Source organism: Podarcis cretensis, assembly GCF_951804945.1.
Source record: "Podarcis cretensis genome assembly, chromosome: 7".
NCBI classification, from domain to species: domain Eukaryota; kingdom Metazoa; phylum Chordata; class Lepidosauria; order Squamata; family Lacertidae; genus Podarcis; species Podarcis cretensis.
Window position 1 is genome coordinate 9,467,765 of NC_137176.1, and position 19,668 is coordinate 9,487,432.

At 42.0% G+C, this 19,668-nt stretch overlaps 1 protein-coding gene across 3 annotated transcripts in view; it reads right to left on the reverse strand.

The window, feature by feature from the left end:
- The window catches only part of NFX1 (nuclear transcription factor, X-box binding 1), a 37,092-nt gene that overhangs the window by 14,019 nt on the left and 3,405 nt on the right, over window positions 1–19,668 (reverse strand). For all 3 annotated transcript variants that reach the window (XM_079983943.1, XM_079983942.1, XM_079983944.1), the window contains exons 3-15: window positions 17,319–17,480; window positions 16,997–17,074; window positions 15,752–15,857; window positions 14,727–14,798; window positions 11,803–11,942; window positions 10,349–10,430; window positions 10,039–10,256; window positions 9,073–9,170; window positions 5,995–6,025; window positions 3,861–3,943; window positions 3,250–3,358; window positions 1,744–1,863; window positions 679–758 (exon numbers count right to left, since the gene is read on the reverse strand). In XM_079983943.1, the coding sequence (XP_079840069.1) occupies window positions 679–758; window positions 1,744–1,863; window positions 3,250–3,358; window positions 3,861–3,943; window positions 5,995–6,025; window positions 9,073–9,170; window positions 10,039–10,256; window positions 10,349–10,430; window positions 11,803–11,942; window positions 14,727–14,798; window positions 15,752–15,857; window positions 16,997–17,074; window positions 17,319–17,480 (1,379 nt within the window). The remainder of the gene's footprint in view (window positions 1–678; window positions 759–1,743; window positions 1,864–3,249; window positions 3,359–3,860; window positions 3,944–5,994; window positions 6,026–9,072; window positions 9,171–10,038; window positions 10,257–10,348; window positions 10,431–11,802; window positions 11,943–14,726; window positions 14,799–15,751; window positions 15,858–16,996; window positions 17,075–17,318; window positions 17,481–19,668) is intronic.

The window sequence follows — 19,668 nt, forward strand, 5'->3', positions numbered from 1 at the left end:
TAAAAATATAAGTTCTGTTTGGACAATCACGTTTTCATTCAGTAAGCCAAAATATGAATGACCCCTTTTGCCCATGCATGCAGACTTTCTTCTCTTTTCACACTGCACCCAAATGAAGTACAGAGCTGCAGTTGTACCTTGGAAGTCGAACAGAATCTGTTCTGGAAGTCCGTTCGACTTCCAAAACGTTTGAAAACCAAATCGCGGCTTCTGATTGGCTGCAGGAAGCTCCAGCAGCCAATCGGAAGCCACAGAAGCCCCGTTCGACATTTGGGTTCCAAAAGAACATTCGCAAACCAGAACAATCACTTTCGGGTTTGAGGCGTTCAGGAACCAAAACGTCCGAGTTCCAGGGCCTTCGGGATCCAAGGTACAACTGTATACAATTAACTATGGTTTCCCATTCAATCTGAACGCTATGATATGCCTGGTTCAGATGAAACAGGAGACTGTGGTCAATTGGAATCATTTGTATTTGACCCAGGTGTACTGCAAAGAGAGAAGGGGCTGTGTGTGCAGACAAAAGGTTCATTTAAATCTTAGCTTAATAAATCAAGACATGATCTGGACCCAGTTGTACAGTGTGCAGATATGAGTTCTGCAACACCACTAACATGTACAAATAAAACACAGCTATGCTTTATCTCTAAAAATGGGAAGTTAAACAGTCACACTTACCTCATGTCTTCCCATACACCATTTCTGAACGAGGTATGTACATGGTGGACACTTGTCTTCACTATGACAGGAATGATACACTGCAACCACAGAAGGAGGGAAAACGAGTTTCAAATAACGTAAGGAAATGTTTCAAGATGAAATCTCTTTAATGAAACAAATTCAAGTATGTCCTTCTAAAGCCATGTATTTTAGCATTTAATATTTTTACATTCTATTGTTCAGTGCAATCAGGCAAGCAGATTTTTACATGGTTGCTCCACTGATTGGTACATCAATTATCGCCTCATCTAAGACACTTGGTCTGCTCTCATTTTAAATGTGGTATCATTTTACCAGTTCTCAAGATGGACTTCCTCTGAGCTTAAAGAGGACTCCTCTATTAGTGCACAAAAAATAGGCTTCACAGTGCAAACTATGACATTATTCTTTGCCAGAGCATGTCCACCCTCTACACTGTATTGTGGGAAGGTATTTGATAGCTAATCAAATTAATTCATTCCATGTGAGGGATAATCTCGCAACCTTCTAGGTTTTAACCAATGCTATATGAGTGCAATTCCACTCATGCAATGGGACTTCCCATTCATGTATTCTCCCCAAATGCCGCCAAAATCTTCTGAAGAGGGTTTCCCAACTATTCTGAAGAGGGTTTCCCAGCTATTTTGTTCCACGCTAATCGAAAAAATAACCACTGCCTCCGTTATTCTACTAGCAGTAGATTCTGTCTTGTCCACTGACAGAGGAAACTTTACCAAATTTTGTTTTATCAGGTCTCTGATCACATGAAGAGTATTTGAATCTACTTTTATTTGAAGTGAATGCCTTATTTATTCTTCTATGAATTAAGAAACTGCTTTGAAGGCTTTTACACCTGCATTTTACTACAGTAAGAAATGTTCTGGAGTTCAGAAATTAATATTAAGATTTAAGTTCAAAACCTACACCTGAATCTGCACCGTTACATCATAGATTTGAAAATTTAATAGATTCATCATCTTACTTTGGCACGGATGTTGTTGTAGTAGTTGTAGTTGTTAAATGCAGTTTGTATGTAAGTCTTACCTGGATGATCACATTCATGAGGTCTAGTACATGAATTTTTACATTCTGGTGGTCGAGTACCACAAGGTATTGGGGGGTATATCACTGATTCACCACAGTAACATGTTAATTCCTCAAAGCCTGAAGAAAAACAAAACCAAAATAGGTTGCAGACGTAACCAATGCTGCAGCTTTGCTGGCACAACAGACTTTCATGTACACAATGGAAGAGTTTCCATGACCATTATCCAACTGATAACTAACCATATAGACCAGCATATCTATAGATAGCAGGCACTTATCTATTTTTTTTAAAAAAGTGGGCACGAAAGCAAACTGGGGGGAAATGGTATGATACTAAGGGGTATTGCATTGTGCTCAATGTAGGGGTGCTGTTGTTTAGCGTTTATTCGTGTCCGACTCTTCGTGACCCCATGGACCAGAGCACGCCAGGCACTCCTGTCTTCCACTGCCTCCCGCAGTTTGGTCAAACTCATGCTGGTAGCTTCGAGAACACTATCCAACAATCTTGTCTTCTGTCGTCCCCTTCTCCTTGTGCCCTCCATCTTTCCCAACATCAGGTTCTTTTCCATGGAGTCTTCTGTTCTCATGAGGTGGCCAAAGTATTGGAGCCTCAGCTTCACAATCTGTCCTTCCAGTGAGCACTCAGGGCTGATTTCCTTAAGAATGGATAGGTTTGATCTTCTTGCAGTCCATGGGACTCTCAAGAGTCTCCTCCAGCACCATAATTCAAAAGCATCAATTCTTCGGCGATCAGCCTTCTTTATGGTCCAACTCTCACTTCCACACATCACTACTGGGAAAACCATAGCTTTAACTATACGGACCTTTGTAGGGGTAGATCAATCCAAAGCCCTGGTCACAAACAGCAGGGTGGGAAAGAGTAGCAAATCCACTGCCACATTCAACAATCCTGCTGCTCACACCAAGATGGAGGTAGCGGTTGTTGTTGTTTTTCCAATTTTGCTGCCCCAGCTCAAGGCTGCCCCAGCAGAAACTCAGATTAAGCACAACTCTGGGAAATGGATCTGCTTTGTACCCAGCAGATCCATTGGCGGCTCTGCTCTGCCCCAATAAAACCTGCATTTTGGGGACTTACACCAGCTACCCACAGCAGGAATACTGCCAACCGTAGCTTCCCAACTTCCTATCCTTTTGGTGAGCTGAATGGGGGGGCCCCATGATGGCAGAGCCCAGCAAAAGGGTACCGCCACCTGTTCCCAACCGTCTCCAGCAGCACAGATCGAGGATTGGGATTGTACTCATAATTTTAAACAAACTAATTAATTTTAAACAACTCGAGTGAAGTGAATTGACTATGTATTTCAAAACTAGTACATGTAACCTCGGGTTACATACGCTTCAGGTTACAGACTCTGCTAACCCAGAAATAGTGCTTCAGGTTAAGAACTTTGCTTCAGGATAAGAACGGACCTCCGGAACGAATTAAGTACTTAACCTCAGGTACCACTGTATTCTGAGAATATAATTCTGATGTGCACTCACTAGTCTGCCAGCACTTCTGACAATTGCCACGGTGGCAAGGTTCTTCGCATCTATGGATGCCACAATTGAGTTTCCGTCCACAAATCAATGAGCACTTGTGTTCTTTGTCCTGCAAAAGAAAAAACGTGGTGGGTGCGTAGTAAGTTATGTCGTTTTATGTGTGAAGTGCGCCCCCTCTTTCTTTTATATCAAATTAATAATTTATGCTTAATACTTGGTTTTTCTTCTAAATGTTTGGACTGATAAGGAAGAGTGCGACAGGTTAAAGCATTTAGGATCCACAATGGGGTGATAGGAAGTCATTATAGAAATTATGTATAAGGAAAAAAACCTAAGAATATGGGAATATGTATTTTTCTTTTTCTGAATGAACATTAATTTTAAAAACCCACAAAGTTTCACATCAACCTGTTCCTTGCTTCAGCCTCTAAAGAAGAGTAATCAAAATGGCTTCAAGCAGATTTTTTTAAAGATCAAAACCAGGATGATTGCTTATAGCTATTATTAGCCAGCCTTCTAAATGTTAATTAAGAGTTCAAACAACTAATAAAAGGAAAAAACAATTTCTTTTTCTGCTGGAAAAAAATATTTCATTATATTTATGAACTCACCACACAGCAAATCTCATTACACTTGTGTCGTCCACATGACAGCTTCTTGTTGCATCTCTTGTCACACAAGAACACAACTTCAACTACAAATGAGAAAATACATTTACATGATTGCTATTCATTGAAGATTACTGCACCTCCCCTTAGGCTCCATGTTGCATTAACTGTGATAAGACATTAGCCTTTGCAAGACCCATATAAAGAACGCAGGCAAATCTTATTAGTAACCTGTCTTTCAGGACCCTTCCAAGGCAGCTTACTGGAAACATTAAGCTACAATTTTAAGAATTTTATCAACCTATAAAAAGTAACTGGAAAAGCAAATACCATAACTCATAAAACAAAATTGCTTTTGCATTTAGCAGAAGACTGATACCTATTTAGAAGTTACTAAACATTTCAACCATGAGGCCTAAAACTTAATTTGGCTTATCTGGCTTCAGTGAATGACAAGTATGGAATGCCAAAGCCATGTGGGAGTTAATGATTACTTGTGTAAGAAGCGTTATATCAGCTGCAGGTAAACCTTGAGGAATATTTGCATATTTCATATATATACAGACAGGTTCTGTTATCTGCCTGCTTGTTATGCGAAAATTCACTTATCTAAACACAGGGATTTTCTACCCATACCTCATTCAGAGAATCACAAAGTTGCAAGGGACCTCACTACACAAACGGCTGATTCAGATATCCAAACAGCCAGACCTGCATGTAAGCAAAACTCTTGAGAATGAATTTCCTTAGTCTCAGTGAAAATAACAGCTTTAAATGAACTTGCTTAGTCCTCTTTTTGCTCGTTTGATTTGTGCTGGTTGTACACAGCCATTTTGGGTGCCGCACTCGCTTTTCCCGGGCTCCTTTCCTCAGTTCTGGTTCCGGCTGCCTCTCTTAGCCAGCCACACAGGTTCTCAGTTTTCCTGCTCAACAGCAGCACCATGCAGGATTTGATCTTCCCACTTAACAGCAGTGAACATGAGGGATTGGCTCCTATGTGGTGCTTCTCCTTCACCTGACATTTACAAGACATCTGAAGGCAGCCCTGTTTAGGGAAGTTTTTAATATGTGTCATTTTAAGGTATTTTTAATCTTTGTTGGAAGCCGCCCAGAGTGGCTAGGGAAACCCAGATGGGCAGGGTACAAATAATTAATAATAATAATAATAATAATAGTAATACCCCAGCATAATGTCCACTGTTATGCTGTTGTGGGAAGGTGCAGGCAGAAAAACTGTGAAGAGAAACCACAACTGAATAAAGGGAACCAGGGAATAGTGAGCGCAGGAACCTAATTAGCTGTGTACAACCAGCAAAAAACAAAAAGGAAGAGGGTTTCTATAAAGTTGTTACTCTACAGTATTTTATATTTGCTGAGATCATGAAGTAAAGTCATTCTCGGAGAGTGGCAGCAGGACACACACACAACAAGCAGTAGGACCTGCGAAGCATGGATTTTGTCATTTCTTCTAGGTCAGGAACACAGTGGGATTTCCCCCATGGGAAACAATTGAAAATAGTGGCTTGGTATGTGAACACTCGCCTAACCAACCATTTCTGGGGAACAGATTAAGTTCTCAAAGCAGAGGAGAGTGTACAGTGGTACCTTGGTTTACAACCATAATCTGTTCCGGAGGTCTGGTTGTAAACCAAAACAGGTTGTAACCCAAGGAGCGCTTTCACCAATGTGGCCTCCCCACAAAAAATGGGTTGTAATCCAAAAAAGGGGACATGCACTTCCGGGTTTGACGTGGTTGTAATCCAAAATGATTGTAATCCAAAGCGGTTGCAAACCAAGGTACCACTGTATACATATGTGTGCATATATGCAAGAATTTTGCTTATGTGCTTTCAATGACATTTCGGGAAATGCTTATGCTTTCTGAGGTGTCAAGGAGCCAGACAACAAGCAGCCATGATTAACGTTTCTTCATACACATGGGGCTCCCAGCATTGGTTGTAACAGGCAAAGGTCTGCAAGGCATCTCCTTCTCTTTCAATAGTCAGTAACTGAAAGCCTCAGCCAAGTGTGCCGAACTAACGTTGCGAGTTGCAACCACTGTGTTTACATGGCACACGTAGTGCTATTTCACAAGGGTACCATACCAGCAAATAATAGCTATGAATGTGTTTGTTACCTTGATTTTTGAGTGAGGCACAGGGAACTTCCTAAAGAAAAGAAAATTGATTGGATTATAGCCACATTATTTCTATCATCAGACTGACATTAAAGAAAAACACATTGCAACAGCTAATATTGCATCTTAACCGTTGCAAAAACTCTCAGTGCCACATGTTCTCACTGCACCTAGATTTTCAGCATATGAAAACTGAAAAGTTTGACTGTGATGGATGAATCCAGTGAACTGTGTGAAGGCTAAATTATTCCAGAAGCACACAAAAGCAGTCACCTTACAACCAACAGGAGGGGACAACAATTCAGGGTAGTAGCATGTATTTCACAATCGACAAGCAGAATTTCAGATTATGTAAAAGTGTCTAGAGGCAGCCTCCTGATCTGGTTAAAGGACTGAAAATATCAGTCTCATGGGTTAGTTTATAAAAAAAAAAATAAAAGAGAGATCTACTCTGTGTGGCTGCATTAGCGACTGCAAAACTCCCCTTTGAAATCAACACTACCATAAAGTACATTTGCTGCACTATACAGGCGATAGTTTATTGGAAGCTGATTTGAAATCCAAAACCCCAGTACTGGGAATCAGAGGTTGGATGAGAATATAGAGAGCCCTGCTGCTAGTCCAGAATCCTGTTTTCTACAGAGCACAACAAAGTGCCTATGAGAAACTCACAAACAGGACAGGAATGCAACAACACTCTCCCTACTTGTGCTCCTAGCAGCTGGTGTTCAGAGGCCTGGCCTCTCTGATCCTGGAAGTAGTATATAGCCATTATGACCAGAGTCACTGATAGCTTTATCCTCCACAAATTTGAATGATCCACTTTTAAATCACTTTGAATGATCCACTTTTAAAATTATCTTAAACTGGTGGCATCATCATGTCCTTTTGGAAGCAAATTCCATTGTTTAGCTAGGCAGTGTGAGAAACACTTCCTTTTGTCCATCCATAATCTCTCACTGGAGAGCATGATCTAGTGTTCACTGGAAGGACAGATCCTGAAGCTGAGGCTCCAATACTTGGGCCACCTCATGAGAAGAGAAGACTCCCTGGAAAAGACCCTGATGTTGGGAAAGACTGAGGGCACAAGGAGAAGGGGACGGCAGAGGACGAGATGGTTGGACAGTATTCTCGAAGCTACGAACATGAGTTTGACCAAGCTGCGGGAGGCAGTGGAAGACAGGAGTGCCTGGTGCGCTCTGGTCCATGGAGTCATGAAGAGTCGGACACGACTATCAGTGGCGGAGCTTCATGCTCTGGCACCGGGAGCGGAAAGCAGGTGGGGGAAGGGCTGGCGCGCATTCTGGGGGCGCCGCCTGCAGGGGCAGTGTGATCCCCCCACCCCCTCTTCCTCCGCCAGTGACGACTAAATGACTAAACAACAACAATCTCTTACTGGTCAGCTTTATTGGATGACACTGGGTTCCAGTGATACAAGAGAAGGGGGAAAAGGTTCTCTCTCTCCTCTTTCTCCACATTAAGTATCAAGATATTAAATACTGAAAAGCTTATGGTATTAGGGTGCTGATCCTTAAAAATCACCCAATTTTAGGGTAAGCTGCAGGAATCGAGAGATCTGGAATTCATTGGTTCAAGCCCAATTCACCTCGTCAATACTACTTGGGGATTCTTAAAGGTAAAGGGACCCCTGACCATTAGGTCCAGTTGCGGACAACTCTGAGGTTGCGGCGCTCATCTCACTTTATTGGCCGAGGGAGCCGGCGTACAGCATGACTAAGCCACTTCTGGCGAACCAGAGCTGCGCACGGAAACGCCGTTTACCTTCCCGCCGGAGTGGTACCTATCTACTTGCACTTCATGCTTTCGAACTGCTAGGTTGGCAGGAGCTGGGACCGAGCAACGGGAGCTCACCCCATCGCAGGGATTCGAACTGCTCAGTGGTTTAACCCACAGCGCCACCACACATTTCCAAAACAAGAGGGGAGGGAAGCCAAATGGCCCATGGGTAAGCATTATAGCACACATATTTAAAATATATTTGAATACTTTGGGTAAATGCTATGTAACACTGCCAAAAATAAATGGACCTTCAATAATTGTGGCACAAATATATTTATATAGGAAAAAACACATCACATGGGACAGAAATGGAAACACAGTTTTGCAAGCTCAGATTAGAAGATAACCATGCAAACATAATAAGTAGATATCATATTGTCAGGGGCTCAGGAGCAGAGGCACAGGGAAGAGAGGAGATGGAGAGCGAAGGGGAAGAATCCGAGGGGAGCGTAGGAGAAGAAGACAGTGGACCGAGGGATTCCATGAGCCTCTCCAGCGAATCGGAAGATTCACAGAAGGGGGCGCCAGTGGCCAGGGGTAGGGGGTTCCCAAGGGGAACGCCCCAGGAGCAAGGGGGCAGCAGGGACTCCCAGAGCAGTAGTTGGAAATCAGGACCAGCTTCCCCACCAGAGCAGAGTGGGGGGGAAGAGTCCCAAGGATCGGGGCCAGTGCATTCCCCACCAGGGAGAGAAGATAAGGCAGGGCTGACCACACCTCCATCGGAGAGTCAGACAACGGAGGGGAGGTCAGATCCGGCCAGTATCCCGGAAGAGGGAAGCAGTGACAGAAGTAGTGTAACGGTCAGGAGGAAGGTCACTGGGTTGGTGCGAGAGGCAAGTTCAAATGTACAGGAGCGCGGGACAGCAGAGAATGAGGATTGGGAACCGGGTCCTAAAGCCCGCCGGAGGGAGGGGGAGGAGCTAAGCGACTCAGCGTCGGAAGAGTCCAGAAAGGACAATGCCCCAGCGGGCAGGAGGACCCAGAGGAGGAGAGAGCAGCGTAAAAGGTGGAGCCGGGCTAGGATCTTAAACTGGTGTCATAGGGGAGGAGACTCAGACGGGACTTCGCCGGTCTAGGGTTTAAGACGTAGAGCTGCGCGCTGCGGCTTTGAAATGGAAACTGAACCTCAATAAAGACTTTTGTACATAACGACAGCCTCGCGTTGGTCCTCTGTGAGCTGGGACCTAGGGGCAGCTCTGACACATATGCTTTAGTCTTTCAGGTACCACAAGACTGTTTTACTTTCAATATTCATTCTTTATTATTTTCAGGAATTACCTTTGTTTTTAAGGCACATCTGCAGGAAATCTTTGATGTGCGAGAACACGGTCCACATTCTCCTTCATGGCAGAGGTTTTCGCATGTATGAACAGCATCTATGCATAATTAAGAGAATATGGTCAACTGAAACTTTAATACACTGGGTTGTATTTAACTAACGTGTCCTGTCAGCAAATGGGATTCCCCTTCCTCACCCTATACCCTTACCAAATCTGCTCCAGAGGGTTGGGCAAATCCACAGAACAGATTTAGAGGCCTGCTTGAGGAGGAGGGTGGGGGGAAAGTATTGTGGCACAACCAGATATTATTGCATTGATGGGGCATGGTAATGCTAATTTGGATACAAGCCAGAGTAACTATGTATTCCCTGAGCAAAATAAGCAATCACAGATTCTATTCCTTAGAGTAAACAATAACACTAGTTGTCCATGATACTGCTTTTGCAACAAATTTTGAAACTTTCAACTCTATTGTGAATATATCATTCACTAGGTCCTGTGTGGTAGGTTAGACTGACAAATAATGGCTGACCCAAGCTCAGTCATGCAAGTATTTGAAAACAGGCGTTCCTAGCCCAAGTCTGGTGTTCTATTCTTTACATCATACTAGGTCTATACATTACGAAGGTACGGTTCTCCATTCATTTGCTCTTGTGCAGGATTCACCAGCTTGGAAAAACTGCCTTTCTTACAGCATTTAGATCCTTTTTATCCTGGTGGCTGGAAGTGAGAGGCTGCGCAAAAGTACAACCATTTGGTAAAACACAGAGCAGCTTACAACCTCTTTTTCGTCTTCCACCCCAAAGAAAAGTTTCTTTTCTATATAGGCTTTTTCTATCAACCTGAACTGCCACCATAGAAATGCACTTTTATTTCTTTTCTTTTTTTTAAATCGTTCTGGAAGCGGCAATAAAATTCAACACAAATGAATGTTACATACACAAGCAAGCAACATTCTAATTACCAAAGCTACTACAAGGCAGAGGTTTTCCACATGTTCTTCCGCATGATGGGATGGGATCTGTGCAGAGTTTACGTTCTGTGCACCCCAGCTCTAATAATTTATTAAGGGGCGTTTGCCCACAAGGGCAACAGTGCACTATTTGTGGCAGCCGTGGACAAGGCTGGCAAGACTGGGGATGGCATACTTGTGCACAGTTGTGCATTCCACAGGACAGTTTTCTGAAATTAAAGAAATATAATTTATGCCACGTAAGGCTATGTTAATCCACAAACGTTGACAAAACTGAGCTCAGGGTCTAAGCAGAACTTACTTGCCGCAAGTTCTCAGACAAGGGAAATGATCCTCACTTGTCCCACACAAGACTTCTCGAGAGGTGCTCCCACAGTAACACACTGTACAGAAAAAAGCATTTGGGGAGAAAGAGAAACAGAAAGAGTTATCATAAAGTGAAAGGACAACACATGAGCCAAGATTAACCAGATCAATTGGATTAACCCACCCCACAAAAGAAAGGGTAAATCCTACACCAATCCGGAGTGGAGTCCCTAAGATGGTTGGATGGCACCTTGTACGCTTCCTTCTCACAACTCCTACGGCCAAGCTGGTGCCAAACGTACTGTTCTGCTTTCCTTTGGAGCACATCAGCAAGGCTGAGGGGGTGGGTCTTGTCGTCTGGCAGCCCAGGACTTCCATACGCACTTGCCCAGGCTTGTGTCCTGGGGAGGTCACTTCAGTGCTGCTAATGCAGCAAAAGCAACGTGGGGGGCAGCAGTTACAAGTTACCAGTTTCTGCAGCCACACCAGAAATCAGCACAATTAAAACGCCATCCCCAATTGGAACCGTAAGAAATTGCACAGTGCATGATTGGATTGTTTCATCCTTCTCATGTAAGATTGTGATTTTAAGTTACTAGGTTGAACCACTAGGAGTGTGTACAAATAGGTAACGGTAAAGGTGCCACTGACCATTAGGTCCAGTCGTGACCTACTCTGGGGTTGTGCGCTCATCTCACTCTATAGGCCGAGGGAGCCAGCGTTTGTCTGCAGACAGCTTCCGGGTCATGTGGTCAGCATGACAAAGCCGCTTCTGGCGAACCAGAGCAGCGCACGGAAACACTGTTCACCTTCCCTCCGGAGCGGTACCTATTTATCTACTTGCACTTTGACATGCTTTCGAACTGCTAGGTTGGCAGGAGCAGGGACCGAGCAACTGGAGCTCACCCCCGTCGCGGGGATTCAACCCGCCGACCTTCTGATCGGCAAGTCCTAGGCTCTGTGGTTTAACCCACAGCACCATCCGCATCACTGTGTACAAATACTGTAGCCTTAAAAGAAGAAGAAAAACAGCAACCTTACGAACTACAAGCAGTTATTTAGTGACTGGACATTTTGAGTCATTTTAGTGACCAGTTGCTCTTTTTAGTCTTCATCACTAACTTAAACTCCAGGGGAATGGGAGAGGGAGAGCACTATTCTTCTGATAATACTCCCAATTCCCTAGCTATGTTCCATTTTCCTGATGGAACAATGGTGTCTCCAGCCCTGTTGCTGCTACATCATTTTGTTACTGTACTTCAGTAGCTCTTCTATTTCTTCATGTCAATTCATGAAAAGGTTCAGGAAAGCCTAACATAATTCTGAAGTATGTTGGTCCTACATAATCAACAAAATTTTAGTACTATTTTATTAGAAATTTAATTTTCCACATTTTTTGTTGTTGTTCACACACACACACACACACACACACACACACACACCACTCACCTTGTTTTACAGTCAATTCACACGGCTGGCATTTTCCTGCATGGCAAATCTGGGCACAGCTATGTGTACCACAATTCAAAACATTCCCACATATATTAGTACACTGAATTGCAGTAGAATGCCCACAGCGAACTGAATGGCTGTAGAAGAAAACTCAGTCAGTCTTCAGTTGCAGCTGGCAAGATTAGAATACTGTGTTTATAGTTTAGGCTATTACCCACATTCCCTCTGAATGCGACTACATATATTTAGTAAAGGAGCTGTTAATATTAACAGGCAAGTCCCTTTAGTTTTTAATATATGCTCCATTGAGGGTTTTGCTAAATTAAAGGGAAAATAATTCCATAATAGTGAAAACCACAGAGCTATTTATTTAAACAGGAAAAATGCTTCCAGCACCCGCAGTACCAGCATGTCTTAAAGCATATACTTTTGCACCATTTGAAAATGCAAAACTATTCTTTGCAATTATACAGTTGTAGCAGCACACAGCAGGTTACACCAAAATGTAACTTTAAAGTGGCAGCTATTTTGTCTCAAATAAAATGCCCATGCACCCTTTCTCAAATGCAAATTTGATACAATTAGTCTGAGTTCTGTGTGTCTAAAGAAGCGTTCATCTGCTCACACAATTGGGCATATGCTATTTAAGAGAAAATACTTTTTGGGGGGGGGAACCATTTCCATTTGGTTCTATTTGTCATCTGTGAAGTAGTTCAAATGGCTTTTAAGCAAACAAAAGGAGATAATGTAGCATTTCTGTTAATTCTTTTGTACCTATAACAAAGGGAGCCAGCTCAATCTGAGAAGGTAGTTTGCAAACCTGACACAAAAGAATTAGAAATTCATATGTACATGAAATGCATACAAATCATGGTGGTTGGGGTGGACAATAAGAAAACCCCTTAGAATGGTAAAACAGACAAGTTATCTAGCTTAGAAGTTATTTATTTAACTCCAAATGGGGAATATGTTGCCCTCCAGATGTCATTGAACTCCAGTGCCCATCAGTCCCAGCCAACACTGGCCAGAGATTTGGGGTCAAAGTAGCTTTGAGCTCCTCTCCAAGCCCCTAACACATTCACATTTAGCCCAAGTTTGGCTTAGCATGTTGTGTGAACCAGGCTGTAATGGAAACTATGTTTTAGCTTACTCTAAGCCTGCCACCCAAAGGGTGCTATAGGAATATACCAATGATATTTCAGTTTGCCATTTTGCAAGTAGAAAAATTGGGAGTGTTTTGCCCAGTACACATGTTAAAATTTAAACCGTGTTTTCCAAGCCAACGTCAAACCATTTTTTTTCATATGCCAATTTGCAGCTAATTTACAATTACTCACATACTGGCTGCACTGGAGGAATCAGCCATGGTTTACTGTGATGAGAAAACAACACTGGCAATTACACGGAAAGTGTCTTCTTGCTCATGAGCAAAATGTCTCCTCAACAGACTTTACCACTAGCTCAAGAGGCAGGGTAGGCATCCCTGTCTCTCAGTGATTGGGGCTGCGATTCCCATCAGTCCAAGGCAGGTCTGCTAGCTGGAGTATTCTGAAATAGCTATACATCTGGCCCTGACCTCATTTTGCAGTATTTGGTTTTTGTGTACCTGGGGAGATAGTGGCACTGCAGAGAACTCATCTCAAAGGTCAGAGCATTTTGGAAGGGCTGTCTCCTCCAGCCAGGAGAGCCCTACATAAAGTACTGGTGGTTCTCTCATCCCCACCCCAAACACCCTGTTTTCTGATGCTGCAGGGGGAAATTGACCTAGCATTGTTTTAGTTTAGCTTTTTCTTCTTTAAGGCTGCTCTCAGTATCCATGCTGATTTATAATTCAAGTACCATTGTGCATGCCCTTTTCCATATAACCAAACAAGAGTCTATCCAGATAAGACTATTTTCAAAGTGAAGGGAAATTAAGACGAAAAAGGAAATTGGGGGGGGGGGGGGTGAGGGTATAATGCAATTTCAACAGGACAATCTAATCTACAACTCTGAATTGTAATCATACACAAAGTGATTATATAGCATACTATGATACACACAGAAGCAACACAAAACTGAAAACCTGAGCTTAGTGGGCCTTACTGTATTTACCTTTTACTATTTTTCTTAGTTTTAATTCGTGGGACAACCTGAGAAAAAAACACCTTAAGAACAATAGCACCAAATATTGGCAACTTCATTTTTACATTAGCAGCAGCAATGAACAAAGAAAACTTGAGGGCCAGCCCATAAATCACGTTCCATTTATTTCAGATGTATCAAAATTATCCATGAATTGTCTGGAAATTCTTACTTGACAGGAATCTCACACAGCAGGGACACGATTAGTCACAATAGGAAGAGTTATTTGTGGTGTACATCATAAAGACAGCAGGCAATTGCTAGGCAATCACAGCAGAGAGGGTGGCATCTATTTCTGATGCGTTTTGCTGTACAGCCTGTAAGAGCTTGTCACTGTACATAGAGAGATCATGTACAGAAAGATTTGCTTATTGCAATATCCCACTGAAGCTTCATATAATATTAGTATCTATGTCATGCCTTCCTTCTCAAATAATTTTGTTTTTCTTCCCTAACAGCACCCTTCCATATTTTCAAATTTTGGTAAAAAGAATGATTGCCATTAAAAATACTGGCCACCAGCCAGAGGAGGGCACTGCAGTAGACAATCCAATTACACAGGCATCTACACATGGAAGGAGCATGTATACTAGGAGATACATGCTATTAAAACGGTAGCCAGCCAATTTCCTAATAATATGGACCATTTAAAAATATTATTTTAAATAAATACTGTATTATTTTAAATTTTTTAGATTCTTCAGAGACATTACAAAAAAATAATACTAAATTATTATTCTGTGATAGGCGGCAAATAAATTTTAAGCATTTGCAATAAAGTCTAAGTATGATCTCACCTTGTGCGTCCACATTCACATTTTTTGGTCATAAAAGCAGGGCATGATGGGCAAGGTCCTGGATGGCAGAGTCTGAAAAATGGAAGCATTCAACAGAATTTAAGTTTTGTAACATTTTCATTTCAATCTGATTCACAAAGTCAGCAGTTATCCTTGCACGCTGAAGTTAAGGCATCATCAGAACTTTACTACAGGGAACGTAATTTAATAATTACAGTGCTGGACACAATATTACCATGCCTAACACAACACAGAAGCCTAGTTAAGATATAATGATGAGGAACAAGTCCCCAGCTGTGTTTAGAATATCAGGAGCAGTTATTTATTTTAGAGCACAATCATTTGATATTCTAGTTAATGTCAATTTTCATTTAACACTCACCCATGGTGAAAGGGCAAAAGGATTTCACACCCTAAAAGGAAGTGGCTGGATGGGAAGGAAATCTATGACCCTACAGCTGCTTATCTCTAACATGCAACTAAGTGAACCCCACCATCAACGTTTGCACCATCTCAGCAAGCCCTGCTTACGATCTCAGCAGAACCACTGCTGTGTCCAAAATGCTGCTGTTCACACTGGCTAGGCAGGCAAACAGGGAGGCCAGTGAAGATGTTCTTTTTCACTGCACAAGCTCCGGGCTGGTATAGCCAAGAGGCCCAGGTTGGGCCCATTAGCAGTAGCTGGACCAGCTTAGCATCCAGTGGATTCTTGGCCAGTCAAGCTCTGCGTTCTCCCCACCCGCTAACCCTGAAGCTCCAATTTTGGGGAGTTGATACTAGCTATCACTAGTGGGGATACCACCAGTGATAGCTTCTGGCCACCATTTTGGCTGGTGCAGCAAGGACCTTCACAGTGGCAGCTGGACAGTCAGCTGCATCCTAGTTTTCTTCAGTGCAGTGGATCAAGGGTTAGGACTGTTCTACCCACCACATGCTTTTGCAGAACAAAAGCAAAAAGCCCTGCTTATCTTTCAAGAGTTAAGGCATATAATCTAATGCGCTGGGCATTTTGAAAAAATACTTACATATTACATAAATGTGGACAGTCTTGAGCTGATCTTTTCTTTCTACATAGTTCTCCACAGCTATGTGGAATTTCATTTCGATTCCATTCAGGATTTTTTACCCTACCTATAGGAAAAAAAACCAAAACAGAGAATGTTCATTTTTAAAATCAATCAATCAAAGACAGAACTATATTAAAGCGTTAAAAGATTTCATTTTTTGTGATTCCTCTTAATGAAGTTTTTTTTAATTCAATCCTCTTTTACATTTTACAACAGGTTTTTAAACTTACATGAGGACAATATGACGAAATTCTTCCAGCACACATCACCCTTCTCTTCTGTCTCTAATCCATTCTTTGTCTATGTATATATGTGTGTTTGTACATAATATGTATTATATCCATTCAAGAAGTATGCACAGAACTTCATTTCATGTACCTACAAATACAATTAAGGTTTCCATGCTCCTTTCAAGTTTAGCCCTACAACTTCATCCCCTCACCCCTCTCCCCACTACAGGCTCATTCAACACACCTGCCAGCTATTAAAAGAACTGGAAACAATCATCTACAGCCATAATCATTCACATCCTATTATAATTTTAAACATATGTGATTCAGTCTATGCTTTAAAAGATGGAGCTGAATGTTTCCATAGTGACAGCAAACTGTTCAGCAGCAGACAAGATGGCAGCATCCATACCACAAGGTGCAAACGGTATTTCTTAAAGATCTTTATGAAGACAAGCAAATGAAATGTGTGCTTGTGCAAGTATGTATGGGGGTGTATATTTATGTATGTATATATTAAAAATGTTCAAATATATACTGTATATTAAATTTATATGCTACTCTTCAGTATTGCCTTTCTCAATGCATGTAATACGTTGGGCAAATCCCCTAGTGTAAATTCCACCCATTCTAGTTTTTTAGGTGAAAACAGTAAACAAACAACCCTAACATTAAAAATATTAGTTAACTTAAGGAAGTGCCCTTCTCTTTTGTGCAACTACCTGCCTTCTGAAAAGCCTCTTCAGAGAAGAGGGGCTTCTGAATAACGTGGGATGGGAAGTAAGTGGAGTATAATAGATTATGTTTACTGTTGATAAACAAAATGAAAACAACAGGCATATTGAGTTACAAATGCACTGGAAGGTTCATTATGCCAAGCTGGAAAAATGCAATCAAAACGAACTTATATCAAAATGATGAAATTTTCAAAAACATTCAATAATCCATGAATTCTGACTCTGAAGACACTTACCACAGAAACAGGTGTAAATATTAGGAACTTGGGATGAAACATTTTGACAAGCAGGGCACCGCCAGCCACTATTACCATCTGCAAAAAAAATGAGGGAGGCTTTATAATTCTCAATCAATTTCAGGATGTATTTGATCACCTGAAGTAATAAAATATAGGAAAAACCATTTCTTGAAAAAAGTCTCATATAAGACAGTACTTCAATAAACTTGTTTTACATAAAGTTAATTGAGGCTGTCACACAAGATTATGTACAACTATCTAAAAGCAGTTAAGCACAGGGGGTCATGAATACATTTAGCAAGTTGGAGGAAATACTGACCTTCAGTCTGTGCTGCTGGTGATCTTGCCCACTTCTTAATGCAGCTCAAGTGGAACACATGATAGCAATTCTGACAGCTCCACACTGGGGCCACCACACGGATCACATCACAACATACCATACATTCATATTTTTCTGAGGTAAGCTGCTCTATCAGAGACCCTAAGGAAGATATTTTAGGACATATACAAACATTATTCCAACAACAAATAAGTCCTGCGGCATACTAAACAAATGTACAGCGGCATAACAATGCTTTTGCCTTCAGTTGCCAATTTGTGAATGGTATTTCTGCTTTCAGGACATATTCCTTTATTTTCTAATCTTATCTTGCATAACCATCTCCCCACCCTACCCAAGGCCCATACCTGTATTCCTGTATTTAACATCAAACACCTTCACTAGCCACTCCAGCCATTTGATGAACAAAGGTATCCAACAGCTCCTCTCCTGTCTTCTCCCTCGGACCACTCATTGTCATCCCACCACCAATCCCCGTGCTCTGAGCCTTCTTCCCTTGGTGGTTCCCCAGCTGGTTCCTCCCACCATTCCTCTGCGTCCAACCAGTCCATGACAGTTGCTGACAGGTCTCCAAGGAACAAATTTTATACGCTACAGGCAAAGAGCAGCAAAATGAACAAATATTTTGTGGTGGTAGAGTTCAGATATACACGCTGACTGTAGATGCTCCTCTCCAACCCTGATCACCGAGTTACATTACGAGAAGCAAAAAGTGCCATATTGCTAATAGGCAAGCTGATGCTCCCTCAAGCACTGAAGATCTTTTCATCTAAATATCAACGCTATCTCATCAGTGCAGCAGGTGCCCTGATTCTCTGTAGGTACGACTTTGCAAATGCAGAGTGGCTGTAATTGCCATGAAACAGCAGGCAATTCCAAAACACCAGTCTGCTCAGCAGTACTACAAAGATGAGAGACTTTGCACAGCAAGCGCTGCTGACATTACAGTACTACTGGCACACCTTTCCAAGCAACATGATGTTGAACTTCAGGACATTATTTGTTTGTTACAAACAGAGAGAGCACGTCATTTATAACCTTAGTGGTTAAAAGTCTTTTGTCTTTAAGAAACACTTCACACACTGACTCAACTACAGTGATACCTCGGGTTACACATGCTTCAGGTTACATATGCTTCAGGTTACAGGTTCCGCTAACCCATAAATAGTACCTTGGGTTAAGAACTTTGCTTCAGGATGAGAACAGAAATCGTGCTCTGGCGGCACGGCAGCAGCAGGAGGCCCCATTAGCTAAAGTGGTGCTTCAGGTTAAGAACAATTTCAGGTTAAGAACCGGACTTCCGGAACAAATTAAGTACTTAACCCGAAGTACCACTGTACTGCTGCAGATAATCTGAGGCAAATTCTAGCCTTACCACTTTCCCACGTGTGCACCAAAACACCCTGGTGGTTTGATAGTGCACAAATAATTGTTATGATGAGCAAACTACGTTTCAGTAAAGCTTCTCACAGCACAATCCTAACCATGTCTAATTAGAGGTAAGCACTACTGAATGAAATGGCGCTTACTGCCAGGACTGTGAAATCAGCCATTGTTAGTCTTTTTCCTCTGAGGAACTCCTGAGGTGGTTCCAGGGAAACTTCCATAGTGTTCCTCAAAATCACCAATATACCATTTGGAGATCAATTAGGATTACTATTCAGATATCACACCCTATTCTAAACCCAGGAAATTAAAAGCTTGCCTGGTGCAATTGTATACCACACAATTAATCAAGTTCAGAACTGAAAACCTAGGAAGATATACAATCAACTGCAAATAAATAACAAGTACTGTAAGCAATTGACTCAGCAGCTGCACCAGCACACAATTAAGCGTAAAATCAGCATAAAACCATATGAAGCAGCGTAAGATCAAAACAAACGCTAACGTTATCCAGCCAAGGGGAAACAGTTTAGGGATAAGGATGTTTTGGCTCTCCAGATTTTTCTAGACTACCAACTCCCATTTTACCGATGGCCATGATGGCTGGGGCTAATAGGAATTGGAATCCAACATCTGGAGATCCACAAGTTTCCTGTCTCTGAAAAGTTCAAACAACAACAAAGTTTCAAAGGCCAGAAACAGAAGGCCTTCACCTGCTGCTGAAAAGTTCCCATTGTAGACACTATATCCACCCATCTTTCTGACATTCATTTTTTTTGCCCTGTTCCAACACTGCAATCATAAAGCATGTACCCTAACTTATTTTTTCTCAGATGTTTCCTACATATACATCCAGAGCACTCATCCATACAGCCAACTTCTAGCATTTTGAATAACAAAGCAGAGCACCAAGGAAAACCACTTTTGTAAAAGCTAAAGGAAA